Source organism: Schistocerca piceifrons, chromosome 7 (assembly GCF_021461385.2).
Source record: "Schistocerca piceifrons isolate TAMUIC-IGC-003096 chromosome 7, iqSchPice1.1, whole genome shotgun sequence".
Lineage (NCBI taxonomy): Eukaryota > Metazoa > Arthropoda > Insecta > Orthoptera > Acrididae > Schistocerca > Schistocerca piceifrons.
In genome coordinates this window covers 21205082-21221688 of record NC_060144.1, presented here as the reverse complement: position 1 = coordinate 21221688, position 16607 = coordinate 21205082, and the positions used below count along the sequence as shown (strand labels likewise).

The 16607-nt window shown below is 42.0% G+C and overlaps 1 protein-coding gene across 1 annotated transcript in view; it reads right to left on the bottom strand.

Moving 5' to 3' along the window:
• Window positions 1-16607, bottom strand: part of LOC124805390 (myrosinase 1-like) — a 121838-nt gene that overhangs the window by 12000 nt on the left and 93231 nt on the right. The window contains exons 12-15 of the mRNA XM_047265952.1: window positions 16288-16421; window positions 2525-2659; window positions 362-484; window positions 98-281 (exon numbers count right to left, since the gene is read on the bottom strand). Coding sequence (XP_047121908.1) covers window positions 98-281; window positions 362-484; window positions 2525-2659; window positions 16288-16421 — 576 coding nt within the window. The remainder of the gene's footprint in view (window positions 1-97; window positions 282-361; window positions 485-2524; window positions 2660-16287; window positions 16422-16607) is intronic.

The window sequence follows — 16607 nt, the reverse complement described above, 5'->3', positions numbered from 1 at the left end:
CGTGAATGATCCACGAAAAGTAATCATCAGGTTGACGGACTGAATTAATTCGAGAAAGCGTGATACGTGCAGGATCTAACAACAGTGAGAAACATACCATTCTGCTTGGCCTTGAACTGTTCCTGATAGAGGCGGTAGACGAGTCCATGTGCTCTGATGACGGTGTGTGCAGCCAGGTAGTCGCCGATGCCCGGAGCGTTCTGTGACGGAGCCTGAAATTCCGCGGAAGCGTAGCCGGTGGTGAACACTTCCGGCTCGTTGAACGTGGTCCACATCTTCACCTGCGAGACGACAGCCGTCAGAGGCGTAATCACAGTGAGCAGGAACCGATATGAGAAACACTGGAGCCATCGATACTCACTCTGTCTCCAAAGTTTTCAAACAGCACTCTGGCATACTCCACGAAGTAGTCAGCGAGAATTGGGTTTGGCCATCCACCGATGTACTGCAGCGCTTGCGGCAGGTCCCAGTGGTACATTGTCACCTGCACAACGAGTTTGCTTCGTGAACTTAAATTCCAGATCCCATAACTTGCTGTCCATCGATTACATTTTTCAGTCTTAAATCTAGTGGTTACCTGTCCATTCCAAAATCAGGTTTACCTCAGCGTTCAGGGTGGTTTTGCTAATTGGAGACAAACTGCAGGAAACTATGGCTGAGAGGACAAGAAGTCATGTGGACACATGGCCAAAAGTGCGTTTCAAGGGAGAGACACTCTCATGAAGTTGGAAATAATGCGTATTTGAGAGTGGATCCAAAACACTAGTACAAACAGAACATTTCCACTTCCGTGATGTATTGTCGTGTACGTTTTCAGTCTTTGTAACCTACACAGTCAAATATTTTTATCTCTAGCTTCAATTGGGTGTACTTCTCTTCGTGCGAATTTCCCGTCAGAAGTGTTCATATTCTATTTTGCTCTATATCGTATCAAGGATCATTTCTTCCAATTTATCTTTTTTTGTCAAAATCACCTTGTATATGTCTATTATAGGAGGACAAAATGCATTCCATGGAACTCAACGAAATTGCGATGTTTCGAGACAAAAAAAATGGTTTAAATGGCTCTGAGCACTATGGGACTTAACATCTGAGGTCATCAGTCCCCTAGAACTTCGAACTACTTAAACCTAACTAATCTAAGGACAGCGCACACTTCCATGCCCGAGGCAGGATTGGAACCTGCGATCGTAGCGGTCTCGCGGTTCCAGACAGGTTGTTGTTCACGTTATAGCTATTTTTCTCTCTTTGTGTACTAGCAATTACGATTTCGCAGCAAAGGTGCTATGGTCTACCAGTGTGTAGATTGCAACTTGAGTCAGGACGCTCACAGAGAAAATAGTCATCTGGACTAGACCAGACAATCAGAAATGGGTCTAAATGCTGGCTCACCTCATTATCTTAACCTTACTTGTTGACTTGAGCATATTTCTGCAGAATATGATATGATTTTATAGACTTCTCTTGATTATAGTCTCTGCACGTGGTAATCCTGCTACGATCGATACTTACAACGACTGCAACTTGATGCTGAACCTGATTTCTTCAAAACCTACAGCCGTCTTTATGACGTCATTTATTGTTGGCTAGCAGTTTCGGCGGTACAATGCACTATCTTCATTCCTTAGTGATGCTGAAGAGCTTAACACCATCCGTAGACACAACGCATCACTGGCCAACGTAACTGGTTTACGCAGACTACTTGTAATCGTGAAGCTGTCACTCCTGCCTTCAAATCATGGCACTGACAACTCGTCCTCAATTCACTCTTCGAAAGGTGATTTGAAGTGACGAAACCAAAGTCTTATATTACTTGTGGATCAGTTCTTATACCAGCAATTCCCGCATGTAACGTACACTTGGAACGTTACACTGTTTTAGAGTAACCCCAAACATGGTCGTGGTCTAAACAACACTGAGTACCTAATTTCATGTTGCCTAGCGGTCATCTTCTACTGGCGTCTAATAAAATCTGAGCACGTAATTCACACTACTCGAACCATGAATGGGGCATAGCATGTAACCGAGATTGCGAAAGAACACGTTGTGTCCTATATAGACAAGCTTTGAGCTTATGACTTAACAAACCGGCCGCGGTGGCCGAACGGTTCTAGGCGCTTCAGTCCGGAACCACACGGCTGCTACGGTCGCAGGTTCGAATCCTGCCTCGGGCATGGATGTGTGTGATGTCCTTAGGTTAGTTAGGTTTACTTGCTTCTAAGTCTAGGGGACTGATGACCTCAGATGTTAAGTCCCGTAGTTCTTAGAGCCATTTGAACCACTTGAATCTAAGACAACAATGTGCCCGAAAGTTCCACCTCTCCCCTAATTTTTACATACTTATGGCCAGTAAACTAGATCCAGTATTATTTACGCTAATGTACCATTGCATTACTAGCACAAGACAAATGAACCAGTGTAGACAGACAAAGAAACCCCTTTATAACAACGTTCGACTACATATGGAAACCTATACTTGCATAACGACTCTTTGGTCACACCTGCATGTATGCTTCTCTCTTACCACAGGCTGGATTCCGTTCGCGAGCAGCTCGTTGATGAGATTGTTGTAGTAGTCGATGCCCGGTTGGTTGATGACGTCGAGGTGTCCAGTGGGCAGGATGCGTGTCCAGGCAATGGAGAAACGGTACACGTCCGCCTGTCCGTAAACAAAACAGAATAAAATACGTAAGTAAGTTTATGAAAACAGCTCCGCTGTCCTTGTTGACCAATTCATTCTAAGAGTACGGGAAGAATGTACGAATATATTAACCATACTCTAGGTCTCTTTCAAAAGTTATGCTATAAATTTTAAATGGCATAGATAAATAAACAAGAGCGTGTAGTACACTACGTGTGAGAGTCGAGTACAGTTGAGAATACATTTTGATCTTTGAGCAAAGGGACGAAACACTTCACGAGAATGGAGAATGGAGCAGGCATGTGACAATGATAACAAAAATCACGGTTAAGTATATTATAACGAAACAGGAACAGTGTCAGGAAAGAAATAGCATTTTTAAATTTTTTTTTATTCGGACATTCTGTCAGAGAAAATTATTACATCAACAAACCGAAAACGTTCGACGACCGTATTTCCAGCAAAAGTCTTGCTGTAAAGGGTGCAATAAACCCTCTGTCAGAGAACTGCTAGCACGTCTACCTGAGAGTACGCGAATTTAAACGGCTTACCGTGGATTACGTCATGCATACATTCAATGCTGTTGTTGCTGCCTTCAGTCCTGAGACTGGTTTGATGCAACTTTCCATGCTACTCTATCCTGTGCAAGCTTCTTCATCTCTCAGTACTTACTGCAACCTACACCCTTCTGAATCTGCTTAGTGTATTCATCTCTTGGTCTTCCTCTACGATTTTTACCCTCCACGCTGCCCTCCAATGCTAAATTTGTGATCCCTTGATGCCTCAGAACATGTCCTACCAACCGGTCCCTTCTTCTTCTCAAGTTGTACCACAAACTCTTCTTCTCCCCAATTCTGTTCAATACCTCCTCATTAGTTATGTGACCTACCCATCTAATCTTCAGCATTCTTCTGTAGCACCACATTTCGAAAGCTTCTATTCTCTTCTTGTCCAAACTATTTATCGTCCATGTTTCACTTCCATACATGGCTACACTCCATACAAATACTTTCAGAAACGACTTCCTGACACTTAAATCTATCTCGATGTTAACAAATTTCTCTTCTTCAGAAACGCTTTCCTTGCCATTGTCAGTCTACATTTTATACCCTCTCTACTTCGACCATCATCAGTTATTTTGCTCCCCAAATAGCAAAACTCCTTTACCACTTTAAGTGTCTCATTTCCTAATCTAATTCCCTCAGCATCACCCAATTTAATTCGACTACATTCCATTATCCTTGTTTTGCTTTTGTTGATGTTCATCTTATACCCTCCTTTCAAGACACTGTCCATTCCGTTCAACTGCTCTTCCAAGTCCTTTGCTGTCTCTGACAGAATTACAATGTCATCGGCGAACCTCAAAGTTTTTATTTCTTCTCCATGGATTTTAATACCTACTCCGAATTTTTCTTTTGTTTCCTTTACTGCTTGCTCAATATGCAGATAGAATAACATCGGGGACAGGCTACAACCCTGTCTCACTCCCTTCCCAACCGCTGCTTCCCTATCATGCCCCTCGACTCTTATAACTGCCATCTGGTTTCTGTACAAATTGTAAATAGCCTTTCGCCCCCAGTATTTTACCCCTGCCATCTTTAGAATTTGAAAGAGAGTATTCCAGTCAACAATGTAGAAAGCTTTCTCTAAGTCTACAAATGCTAGAAACGTAGGTTTGCCTTTCCTTAATCTATTTTCTAAGATAAGTCGTAGGGTCAGTATTGCCTCACATGTTCCAACATTTCTGCGGAATCCAAACTCATCTTACCCAAGGTCGGTTTCTACCAGTTTTTCCATTCGCCTGTAAAGAATTAGCGTTAGTATTTTGCAGCTGTGACATATTAAACTGGTAGTTCGGTAATTTTCACATCTGTCAACACCTGCTTTCTTTGGGATTGGAATTATTATATTCTTCTTGAAGTCTGAGGGTATTTCGCCTGTCTCATACATATTGTTCATCAGATGGTAGAGTTTTGTCAGGGCTGGCTCTCCCAAGGCCGTCAGTAGTTCTAATGGAATGTTGTCTACTCCCGGGGCCTTGTTTCGACTCAGGATTTTCAGTGCTCTGTCAAACTCTTGACGCTGTATCGTATCTCCCATTTCACCTTCATCTACATCCTCTTCCATTCCCATAATATTGTGCTCAAGTACATCGCCCTTGTATAGACCCTCTAAATACTCCTTCCACCTTTCTGCTTTCCCTTCTTTGCTTAGAACTGGGTTTCCATCTGAGCTCTTGATATTCATACAAGTGGTTCTCCTTTCTCCAAAGGTCTCTTTAAATTTCCTGTAGGCAGTATCTATCTTACCCTTAGTGAGATAAGCCTCCACATCCTTACATTTATCCATCCCTGCTTAGCCATTTTGCACTACCTATCGATCTCATTTTCGAGACGTTTGTATTCCTTTTTGCCTGCTTCATTTACTGCATTTTTATATTTTCTTCTTTCATCAATTAAATTCAATATTTCTTCTGTTACCCAAGGATTTCTATTAGCCCTTCTCTTTTTACCTACTTCATCCTCTGCTGCCTTCACTACTTCATCCCTCAGAGCAACCGATTCTTCCTCTACAGTATTTCTTTCCCCCATTCCTGTCAATTGTTCCCTTATGCTCTCCCTGAAACTCTGTACAACCTCTGGTTCTTTCAGTTTATCCAGGTCCCATCTCCTTCAATTCCTTCTTTTTGCAGTTTCTTTAGTTTTAATCTACAGTTCATAACCAATAGATTGTGGTCAGAGTTCACATCTGCCCCTGTCTTACAATTTAAAACCTGGTTCCTAAATCCCTGTCGTACCATTACATAATCTATCTGATACCTTCTAGTATCTCCAGGATTCTTCCATGTATACAACCTTCTTTTATGATTCTTGAAGACAGTATTAGCTATGATTAAGTTATGCTCTGTGCAAAATTCTACCAGACGGTTTCCTCTTTCAGTTCTCTCCCCCAATCCATATTCACCCACTATGTTTCCTTCTCTCCCTTTTCCTATTCTCGAATTCCAGTCACCCATGACTATTAAAGTTTCGTCTCCCTTCACTACCTCAATAATTTCTTTTATCTCATCATACGTTTCTTCAATTTCTTCATCATCTGCAGAGCCAGTTGGCATATAAACTAGAACTACTGTAATAGGCATGGGCTTCGTGTCTATCTTGGCCACAATAATGCGTTCGCTGTGCTGTTTGTAGTAGCTTACCCGCATTCCCATTGCTTTATTCATTATTAAACCTACTCCTGCATTCCCCCTATTTGATTTTGTATTTATAATCCTGTATTCACCTGACCACAAGTCTCGTTCCTCCTGCCACCGAACTTCACTAATTCCCACTATATCTAACTTTAACCTATCCTTTTCCCTTTTTAAATTTTCTAACCTACCTGCCCGATTAAGGGATCTGACATTCCACGCTCCAATCCGTAGAATGCCAGTTTTCTTTGTCCTGATAACGACATCCTCTTGAGTAGTCCCCGCCCGGAGATCCGAATGGGGGACTATTTTACCTCCGGAATATTTTACCCAAGAAGATGCCATCATCATTTAACCATACAGTAAAGCTGCATGCCCTCGGGAAAAAATACGGCTGTAGTTTCCCCTTGCTTTCAGCCGTTCGCAGTACCAGCACAGCAAGGCCGTTTTGGTTAGTGTTACATGGCCAGATCAGTCAATCATCCAGACTGTTGCCCCTACAACTACTGAAAAGGCTGTTGCCCCTCTTCAGGAACCACACGTTTGTCTGGCCTCTCAACAGATACCCCTCCGTTGTGGTTGCACCTACGGTACGGCCATCTGTATCGCTGAGGCACGCAAGCCTCCCCACCAACGTCAAGGTCCATGATTCATGTGGGTAGGTACATTCAATGGCGACTCATAAAAAATTATTGATGTACAAAGGAGAGAAGAAAGCCAGAAGCTCTGGAGATCTGGTGCTGTAGAAGGCTGATGAAGATCAGCTGGAAAGAACGAGTTACCCGTGAAGAGGTACTGACAGGAGTACCAGAAACCAGATCTCTCTGGAGACACCTCAAAAGAAGAAGAGACAACCTGGTAGGGCACATTTTGAAACACAATAATATCAGTGGAACTATATAGCAGGAGCTGTAGAGGGGAAGAACCGTCGAGGACGCCCAAGGATGTCACACGTGCACCACGTTATGAATGGTGTGGGGCTGCACAACATACGCGGAAGTGAGGAGGAGGGAAGAGACAAAAGAGGAATGGCATACTACTGTAAACGAATCTCAAGTTTGAACTCTAAAGAGAGAGGAGAGCTATTTTGGTAGCAGCGACATGACTTCTTCCTGGTAGCGTATATTTTTCATATGTAGCGACGAGGTAGCATCTAGGTCGATAGATGAGAGCATAGTTCACGTTATAGCTTTACAATGTATATTACATGACATGGCAATAAAGGGTTTAAGGCAACAGGATCGCAACTGGAGTTTCGTATGATTCACTACTGGCCATTAAAACTGCTAAACCCAGAAGAGATGCAGATGATAAACGGGTATTCATTGGACAAATATATTATACTAGAACTGACATGTGATTACATTTTCACGCAATTTGGGTGCATTGATCCTGAGAAATCAGTACCCAGAACAACCACCTCTGGCCAGTAATAAAGGCCTTGATACGCCTGGGCATGGAGTCAAATAGAGCTTGGATGGCGTGTACAGGTACAGCTGCCCATGCAGCTTCAACACGATACCACACTTCATCAAGAGTAGTGACTGGCGTGTTGTGACGAGCCAGTTGCTCGGCCATCATTGACCAGACGTTTTCAATTGGTGAGATATCTGGAGAATGTGCTGGCCAGGGCAGCAGTCGAACATTTTCTGTATCCAGAATGGCCCGTACAGCACTTGCAACATGCGGTCGTGCATTATCCTGCTGAAATGTAAGGTTTCGCAGTGATCGAATGAAGGGTAGAGCCACTGGTCGTAACACATCTGACGTCCACTGTTAAAGTGCCGTCAATGCGAACAAGAGGTGACCGATACCTGTAACCATTGGCATCCCATACCATCATGCCGTTTGATATGCTAGTATGGCGATGACGAATACACGCTTCCAATGTGCGTTCACCGCGATGTCGCCAAACACGGATACGATCATCACGACGCTGTAAACAGAACCTGGATTCATCCGAAAAAATGACGTTTTGCCATTCGTGCACCCAGGTTCGTCGTTGAGTACATCATTGCAGGCGCACCTATCTGTAATGCAGCGTCAAGGGTAACCGCAGCCATAGTCACCGAACTGATAGTCCATGCTGCTGCAAACGTCGTCGAACTGTTCGTGCAGATGGTTGTTGTCTTCCAAACGTCCCCATCTGTTGACTCAGGGGTCGAGACGTGGCTGCACGATCCATTACAGCCATGCGGATAAGATGATTGTCATCTCGACTGATAGTGATACGAGGCCGTTGGGATCCAGCACGGCGTTCCGTATTACCCTCCTGAACCTATTCTGCTAGCAGTCATTGGATCTCGACCAACGCTAGCAGCAATGTCGCGATACGATAAACCGCAATCGCGATAGGCTACAATCCGACCTTTATCAAAGTTGGAAACGTGATGGTACGCATTTCTCCTCCTTGCACGAGCCATCACAACAACGTTTCACCGGGCAACGCCGGTCAACTGCTGTTTGTGTTTGAGAAATAGGTTGGAAACTTTCCTCATATCAGCACGTTGTAGGTATCGCCACCGGCGCTAACCCTGTGTGAATGCTTTGAATAGCTGATCATTTGCATATCACAGCATCTTCTTCCTGTCGGTTAAATTTCGCGTCTGTAGCACGTCATCTTCGTGGTGTGGCAATTTTAATGGCGAGTTATGTATTTTAAGTAATGTCTCTTATAGAGTGCAGAACTTATTCATTGTCATCTTCAAGTGAATGTGCAATTTATGTATCACATTTACATGCAGACGTCACTCTGAGTAGGAACATGCGACAGGTGATGATGGTTGAGCTGCAGTAAATGCTGCAGAACTGCAAGCTTTATTTTTGGGTCCACACCCCTGTGTGCTATAGCAGAGTAACCATGCATTTTATGTGGATTGCATGCAGATCGCGCCATTAAAGTTAACAGTTTGCAGTTAATGATTTGCAAATCTTCCAGTCTGTGATACAGATTAATGGGACGCTGATTTTGAATGATTATACAGTACGAGCTCATAAACAGAAAGAGGTCCAATTTTCTGAAAGAAATGTTAGGATAAGCGTGAATATTGGAATAAGCAATGCAGAGGATAAGAATCGTAACATTTTGTGAGGCATAAAAGTCAAATGACGCCACCTAAAGAATAAATGTCGGAGTAAATATGGGTGATAGAACATTACATTGAAAAACTACACCTTGCACGCCACCTTACGGTGAGTGGCGTAGGGTACTTTATGCACTACAGTCAGTTCCCCCTTTCCTGTTCCAGTCACGATTGGTTCGCGGGAAGAACTATTGCTGGCATGCCTCCGTGTAATTTGGAGTCTTTATAATTTATCTTCACGATGACTTCGAGAGACGTACGTAGGAGGAACCAATATCTTGGCTGACTCTTCCAGGAACGTGCACTGTCGGAACGTAAATAGTAAACCATACTGTGATGCAGAAAGCCTCTGCTGCACCATCCGCCTATAGAACAAGCTAAGAATCTCAGTGACTCTTCCGCGCTTACTAAATCAACCTGTAACGAAACGCGCCGTTCTTCTTCGGATGTTCTCAGTTTCCTCTATCGACCCTATCTGGTACACATTTCACACGGATGAGAAACATTCGTGTGTTGGTGGAACAAGGGTTTTCTAAGCGTTGTGACTTCCCTGTATACAACAGCATCGTTCGCGAAAAGCCTCACGGAACATTCGACATTGTACACTAATTCGTTCATATACATTGTGAAATGAAATGGTCCTATAACAGTCAGCTGCTGTACGTCCGAAGTTACTCTTACGTCTGATTATTCCTCTTCATTGAGAATGACCTACAGTGTTCTGTTTGCTGAAAACTCTTCAGTCACATGGCTGGTCTGACATTCCGCACGCTCGTATTTTGTTCATTATGCCGCGCTGCCGAGATGCACCGATATTTCCTGTTGTTTACTATCTCGCGCGCCTGGTTCAACAGAGGGGGTGGTTTTTACGCGACCGCAGTTTCCGGTACTCATGTTGATTCCTGCGGGGCAGACTTTTGGTCACTAGAAATTACATAAAACGCGAGCATAAAACACGTTTCAAAACTCTGCAACAGACCGACGTCAGAGATATAGGCCTGTGGTTTTGTGCGTCTACTCGACGACCCTTCTTCGAAACTGGAATGAGCTGCTCTTCTTCCGATTACTAGGAACGCTTAGGTCCTCCAGCGACCTACAGACGCTGGAAGAGGAGCAACTTATTTTGCGTACCCTTATGTCGTACGGTTGTCTCACTAGCTCCAGTGTCCTTGTCTCTGTTACCTTTCTATCCCCTGGTCACTATTCCCGATATCTGTCATTTTCAAGTTCATGCGACTGTTTAAGGGAGGAACCACAACACGATCTTCCCCAGTGAAACAGTTTTGGTAAAGGGTACTTCGCACCTTTTTAACAAAACCGTCTCACTGAGCAAAACGGCATGAACCTAGGTACTGGTATATACTGTTTTCTGTATCTCGTGTGCTTTTTTTGGTTCAGAAAAGATGTTAATATCTGTGTGGCCTTTCTAATATAACCACCATGGCAAAGGACGCCTTAAAACACTTAAATTCAAAAGTGATACGTTATTACTGAAAGATTCTTTTGTGCTCTGACACTAAGCGCACCAGCCACGACTGCACAGGCCTTTATGTGCCTGAAACAAGCCGAGGATGAGAAAATAGAAGTAATATACAAGGAATTTGAAAAGAGTGCCTCACATTCTCACCGTGTTAATATTGGCCAAATGGTTGGGCCCAAATATTGGGCCATTTTACTTGTGCGTAGACCGGCCCACGCACAGTGGTGTAGGGTGCCTCCTTGTTGACGTTCATTACACATTTCTACTTCTTTGTGTGTGCCTCTGTACTTCTGCTTCTAGCACTATTACTGTTGTCAGACGTAACACACGCAATAAAGCCTCTTACTGTACTACGGTGCACCACTGCTCTGTCTGCGCCTCGTGTGACAGTGCCTGACACAAAAGTGTAGTGATATGTCTATAGCTCGACTAGGTCCCCTCCCCTTTCACCTAATCTTAATCCCTTACAGTTATAACGCCGAGGACGATTAAAGTCACCGTCATGTTCTAGATCCACTGACAACTTGAACACCTTACTGGAAAGTCTGTGGCACGCTTGTAACCGAATCCGAAGGCAACCAGTTGCTCGCACAAATCTGTCATTCTTTGAGAACCAAGGCTGCCGGACTGGTAACGATAAGTAGTGAATCCATGGAACACCTCCTCTAGTGCCAACAGACATATGCATGTCAGTCGATAAAATGTCCCATAGCTCAAAAATGTTTCTTCTGGTCATATGTTAATAAGATTTTTTTTTATTTTTTACCAGAAATATCCGCTGTAAGAATGGCGAACACTTTAATAAAACATTCTGTATGAGCAGAGAAATTGTTGAAACTGTGAAGAGGGATGAAAAACTAGTATAGTCCAATGTGGTTGGAAAGCAAACATAGATCGACTAGAATATTGGATATGTAGGAGGGAACTGAAGATATCAAGTTGAGTATGTCTTCGTTAGAAAAAGAGAGTTTCTGCACTGCAGAGCACGCCCAGGGGCTGAAGTAGACTCAAAACATAGTGCAGTTTCGATGAGCAGTAGGTTGAATCTCTACAAGATAAAGGAGAGGTGGTATACGACGAAACAGAAAGCTGCAAAATTAGGACAGTATGAAATGGAGTGAAATTTATATGAGGTAACGACCAATCTATATAACGACATGAAAGTAGTTACAAGAATTAAAATGTAGTAAAGCAAAATAATTAAGGCACGACAGAACATCGTTTGTACACAAAACTCCAAAGAGTTATGTATCACGCAGAAATACCCAATCTTAACAGCATAAGAAAAACATTACAAGAATCTTATGAATGAGGTAAGAAAATAACACTATAGCTGGCCAGGGAACGAAGTTAATGGCAAGTAAAAGTAGAATGTATCAGGATGGATGAAGAAACAGTATAGAAATCTTATTGAATAAGATATAACTGCAGACAAAGTTGACGTGACATACAGAAAAATTTCTTGTAACTCCGGAGAAGTAAAACGTGGGAAACTTTCATGCAGCTTTCCTTTTCGCTTTGTGGCCGAGCGGTTCTAGGCGCTTCAGTCTGGAACCACGCGACCGCTACGGTCGCAGGTTCGAATCCTGCTTCGGGCATGGATGTGTGTGATGTCCTTAGGTTAGTTATATTTAAGTAGTTCTAAGTTCTAGGAGACTGATGACCTCAGATGTTAAGTACCAGAGTGCTCAAAGCCATTTGAACCATTTCTCCTTTTTGTTCTGAGTGAGCCTGGTCATCTCTGGACAGCTACTGCGACCTGGTATATTCCTCTGAATCTGTCTACTGTATTCAGCTTTCGTCTCCTCTGTAATTTGTACTTCCCACACTTCTTTCCATTACCAACTTGGTGATTCTCTGACCCCGCAGAATGTGTCTCATCAGCCTGTCCGCTCTTATAGTCAAGTTGTGCCACAAAGTATTCTTCCTCTTTTGGATACACCCATTAGTTATTCGGTCTGCCCATCTTATTTCCAACACTCTTCTACAGCACCACATTTCAAAACCTTCCATTTTCTTCTTGTCTGAAAGGCTCATCGTCCACATTTCACTTTCGTACAAGCGTACACTCATTTCAGATAACTACAAAAGAGACTTATTCCTCCCAGTCTCATGTATGTGACGTCAGGGGATGGTGGTCAGATGTGTAGGTCTCAGGCAAGTGGATGTTTGTTATTGTGTTCAAACTTGCACATGTCTTGTGTCTCTTTTTATAGGAGATGTGGGCTTCACATGTATCATGTTGCTGTCAGAGGCCTGCAGCTGTGTACAAGTGGACTGCCAAGAACCATTAGGGAACGGACGGTCTATAACGTTAAAGAGCGAGATATGTGGTACGTTTAAGAGATATCTAAGTGGTCAGTTCTCTAGTATGAGCTGTTTTGGACACTGAGGCAATTATGGTAAGATGACTATTTCCTTGTGGGTCTGCATATAACGCAAGATTTTTCTGGGATTTTTAACAAAATGGAGATGTGTAATTACCTTACATCAAACCATGACCTCTGTGTGCAAGACGACTACCAAGGAAACAGCAGTGAGATTGTGAGCAACAATAAGACATTTTGAACAGACAGTTTAATGTGGGTGAGTTCCAGTTGTAGAATAAAGATAAATATCATATTAATACGTCAAATCAATAGCCAAGAACTGAACAATTATATCAGAAACCATCTATTTATTTTATGAAGTGTCCTTTATATGTGTGCATGAGAAACTTTTACATTTTCCTAAGCTAAAGAATATGCTGTTACCAGATTGCAGGCCACGATTTGTAACTATAGAATGGATGGTGTGCTTGCTTCTGTGGAAGACTGTCTGCTTGTATTAAATGCCAAGAAAGAGTATTTCCATTATGCTCCCCTGCATTCTGTGACTATCGTTTCTGTGTGGTGCAAACAGTTGGACAGCTTACAGAATAGTTGCTGTGATTAACAGTGTTCTGCAATTTTCCTGCTGAGGTAAGAAGAATACATAAACGTTGACTGGTATACAAGTAAATCTTCCAATCAAGACCGAGAAAAATTAACTTTGTTCTGATTGCCTACAGTTTTAATTATTTACCTGTAAACTGTGTGAAAATTGTTAACACAAGCTCCAACAACAACAATATAAGCTTTCCTATTATAGTCAAAGATGTATTATTCTCATTCTAGAACGTTGTTACACACTATACTGTCAAACATATTTATTGCCAAACTAGGATTGGGTACCATCTTATTCCACAGGTCTCAAGGAAAAGGAGCAATATACTAAAAGGACTTAAACAATTTCCTATTGTAGAAATGACGCCTTTCTGTCTAGCTAATATCTTACTTGTACGCAAAAGAAAGCGGAAATGGAAGTCCAAAATACAAACCCGAGTATTCGCTGAAAATAGTTGCTACACGAGAAGAATGTGATCTGCTAGTGGAAAAAAAAATTATTGAAGAAGTGCAGACAGGGCTACAGATTTCTTTAAATGCAATGTGTGATGTGTGGCAAATTCTGGACATAACTGAGATAGATACAGGATATCAGGTTTTATTGTAAATACCAATGTCAAATGCCCATATGTTAGAGCAAGTATAGAAAGTGATTAGTCCAACAATATTTACTATATTAAAGGCGGCACAAAAAGCCTAGTTATAAAGCTCCATCCTCATTTGGATCTGCTTAAAAGTGTGGTTACAGTATTGCTAATGTGGTGGTCTCGAAATTGCATATCTAGCAAGAGAAAAGTCATTTACATAGCTTAAAACTAATGGAATAACTACATTTAACGGCCATTCTTAGCTTATAAACCGTGGGAAATGAGCTCCATGAATATAAAACTGATGTATAATCTTGAAAATTTCTTGATGTACAAATTTTGTGTCAAATACATTGTAGATAAAAAGAAGGAGAAAGATAGCGCAAACTGTTGGGGCCAAGAGTAGCTACCTATGTTGCAGCTCCGTGGTCGCGAAGGGTGTACTGCAAGCGTGTGGTCAGCCGCTGCACACTTCACTCATGGCCAACGAATGCAGCGACAACATTGTTTAAGAGTACTAGTAGCGTTTGTCTAATTTTCATCGTTCCTGAGCTGTAATATGGCTCTGATGACAGTAATATATTGATCCTGCCGTAGTTAAGTTGCCAGACCGAGAATGGGTAAGTCACTGGAGAAGTTGTCTTTAGGTTGCTACGGAAAGGTTGTCAAGTAAATTTAAAACTTTCTGTCTATAGTCAGTTCATGCCGTTCTAAAGAGTAATATGCATATATTGTTCCTTTATCATTCGGTAAATGAATTCGATTCATTTGTCAATTTATGGATACTGCATAATAAAGGATGTTAGATTGATAAGACCCCAAAAGGTCGTAAACATTTATCGATAACATGTATAGTATTAGAATGGGGTAAGCAGCAATTAGCTCCGGTGCGAAATACGGGTGGGTGTCCTATACATTTCAAGTGAGAGTGTTTGTGATCTCGCGGACGGTGAAGGATCTGTTTATATATTACCTCAAGTGCATGTACATGCTCAAGAGGAAATTTTGTTGATGCAGCGGCGACTACATCCGCATAACCGGGAAATTCATTTTTCAAGCGAGTTAATTTGCTCTTCACCCAACAAGATCAGAAGAATCGAGTATGTAACAAATTCTTCAGCGTCTGAATGGTAGAGATTTTCTTGATTGTTAAATTTTTAGGGATCACGTGGTGGTGGCACTAACTAACTTTTTTGTAGGCAAAGCTAAATTAGGGCATCACTACATGATTTCAGCATCTTAAGTGACGATAACGTGAAACTGCCAGACAGCCCTTAAAGAATAAAATTCTGTCTCAAAGATTCAGGAGCCAGTTGATATTAGTGAACATGATGAACATACTTTAATGAATGATAAAGCTTTAATTTCAAAAGAAAATAACTTTCTTTTTTATTTCTCCAGGATCAGAGATCAAACAAAGTGAGCAAAGGGAAAGATAAGACACTTCACGTACTTACATACGAAAGATTCAAAATTTGTTTCTTTTGTTATATAGGTTTTAATACACAGACTGCAGGTAAAAGTTATTAACAAGATAGAAAATAATTTAATGGAAGAAAAAAATATATTAAATAAATAGAAAATGCAAACAGGAATTCTGAAATCTATCAACGATATCTCTGAAGTTGACCGTTGTCTTGCCGGCCCTAGTAGCCGAGCGGTTCTAGGCGCTACAGTCTGGAACTGCGCGACCGCTACGGTCGCAGGTTCGAATCCTGCCTCGGGCATGGAAGTGTGTGATGTCCTTAGGTTAGTTAGGTTTAAGTAGTTCTGAGTTCTAGGGGACTGATGACCTCAGAAGTTAAGTCCCATAGTGCTCACAGCCATTTAAACCATTTTTGAACCGTTGTCTTGTTCACAGTATCCCCGTTAAACTATTACGTATCTTTGTTATCTTAATTCGTGAGTAACAAAAGATAGAAAAAATGATCAGATTTCGTGAACTTTAAACTTTCAGGAAGAGTTAATATCACAATATCACCTGTTCAAGTATTTATCGTAAATGGTAGATAAGATTAGTTTACCGTCGCATTTTTGTGATACTTGTTGAGCTGATTGCATTTAAAGTACTACACGCAATCTTTACGTGGTATCAGTAGGTTACTTTTACTCTAGGTAAATAAGCAAAGGACATAATTACGCCTAAAGGAGATACATCGGTTTAAACTCATTATCTTGTATGTATCCTACCATGGCAGCAGGAATCATTCACCAAGTAGGATAGACACGTTGTTGCTAAGTCTAAATTGCTTAAATACCTTATGAGGGAATTACGTTCTGGTATGTGGGGAGAAGATCAACAAATTGTGCCACGGCTTACCGCGACACTGACAATGTAGATTCACTGAATACCACATTTATGTAACAGCGAGTACTCACGTTGATCGCCTTCAGCATCTGCACGTCCTCCTGGTACTTGTGGTACGAATCGCAGGCCACGTCGCCATTGTCGCCATTCGTGCCGTACTCCGGGTGTTCGTGGAGCATGCGGTCCCAGATGCTCTCACCCTTGCCTGCGTACAAACGAATTATAATTCCACGAACTGTAGCAGACTTGTGAGCGAAAGAACAATTGCTATAATAAATGTCATTTCTAAGGTACAGTTAAGTGGAAAGCAGTTTTACAAAGAGAGTTTCTAGTGGAGGCTCTTGGTAATGATGCTACTGTTCTCCTCCACTCCGCTGTAGGAACCTGAGTC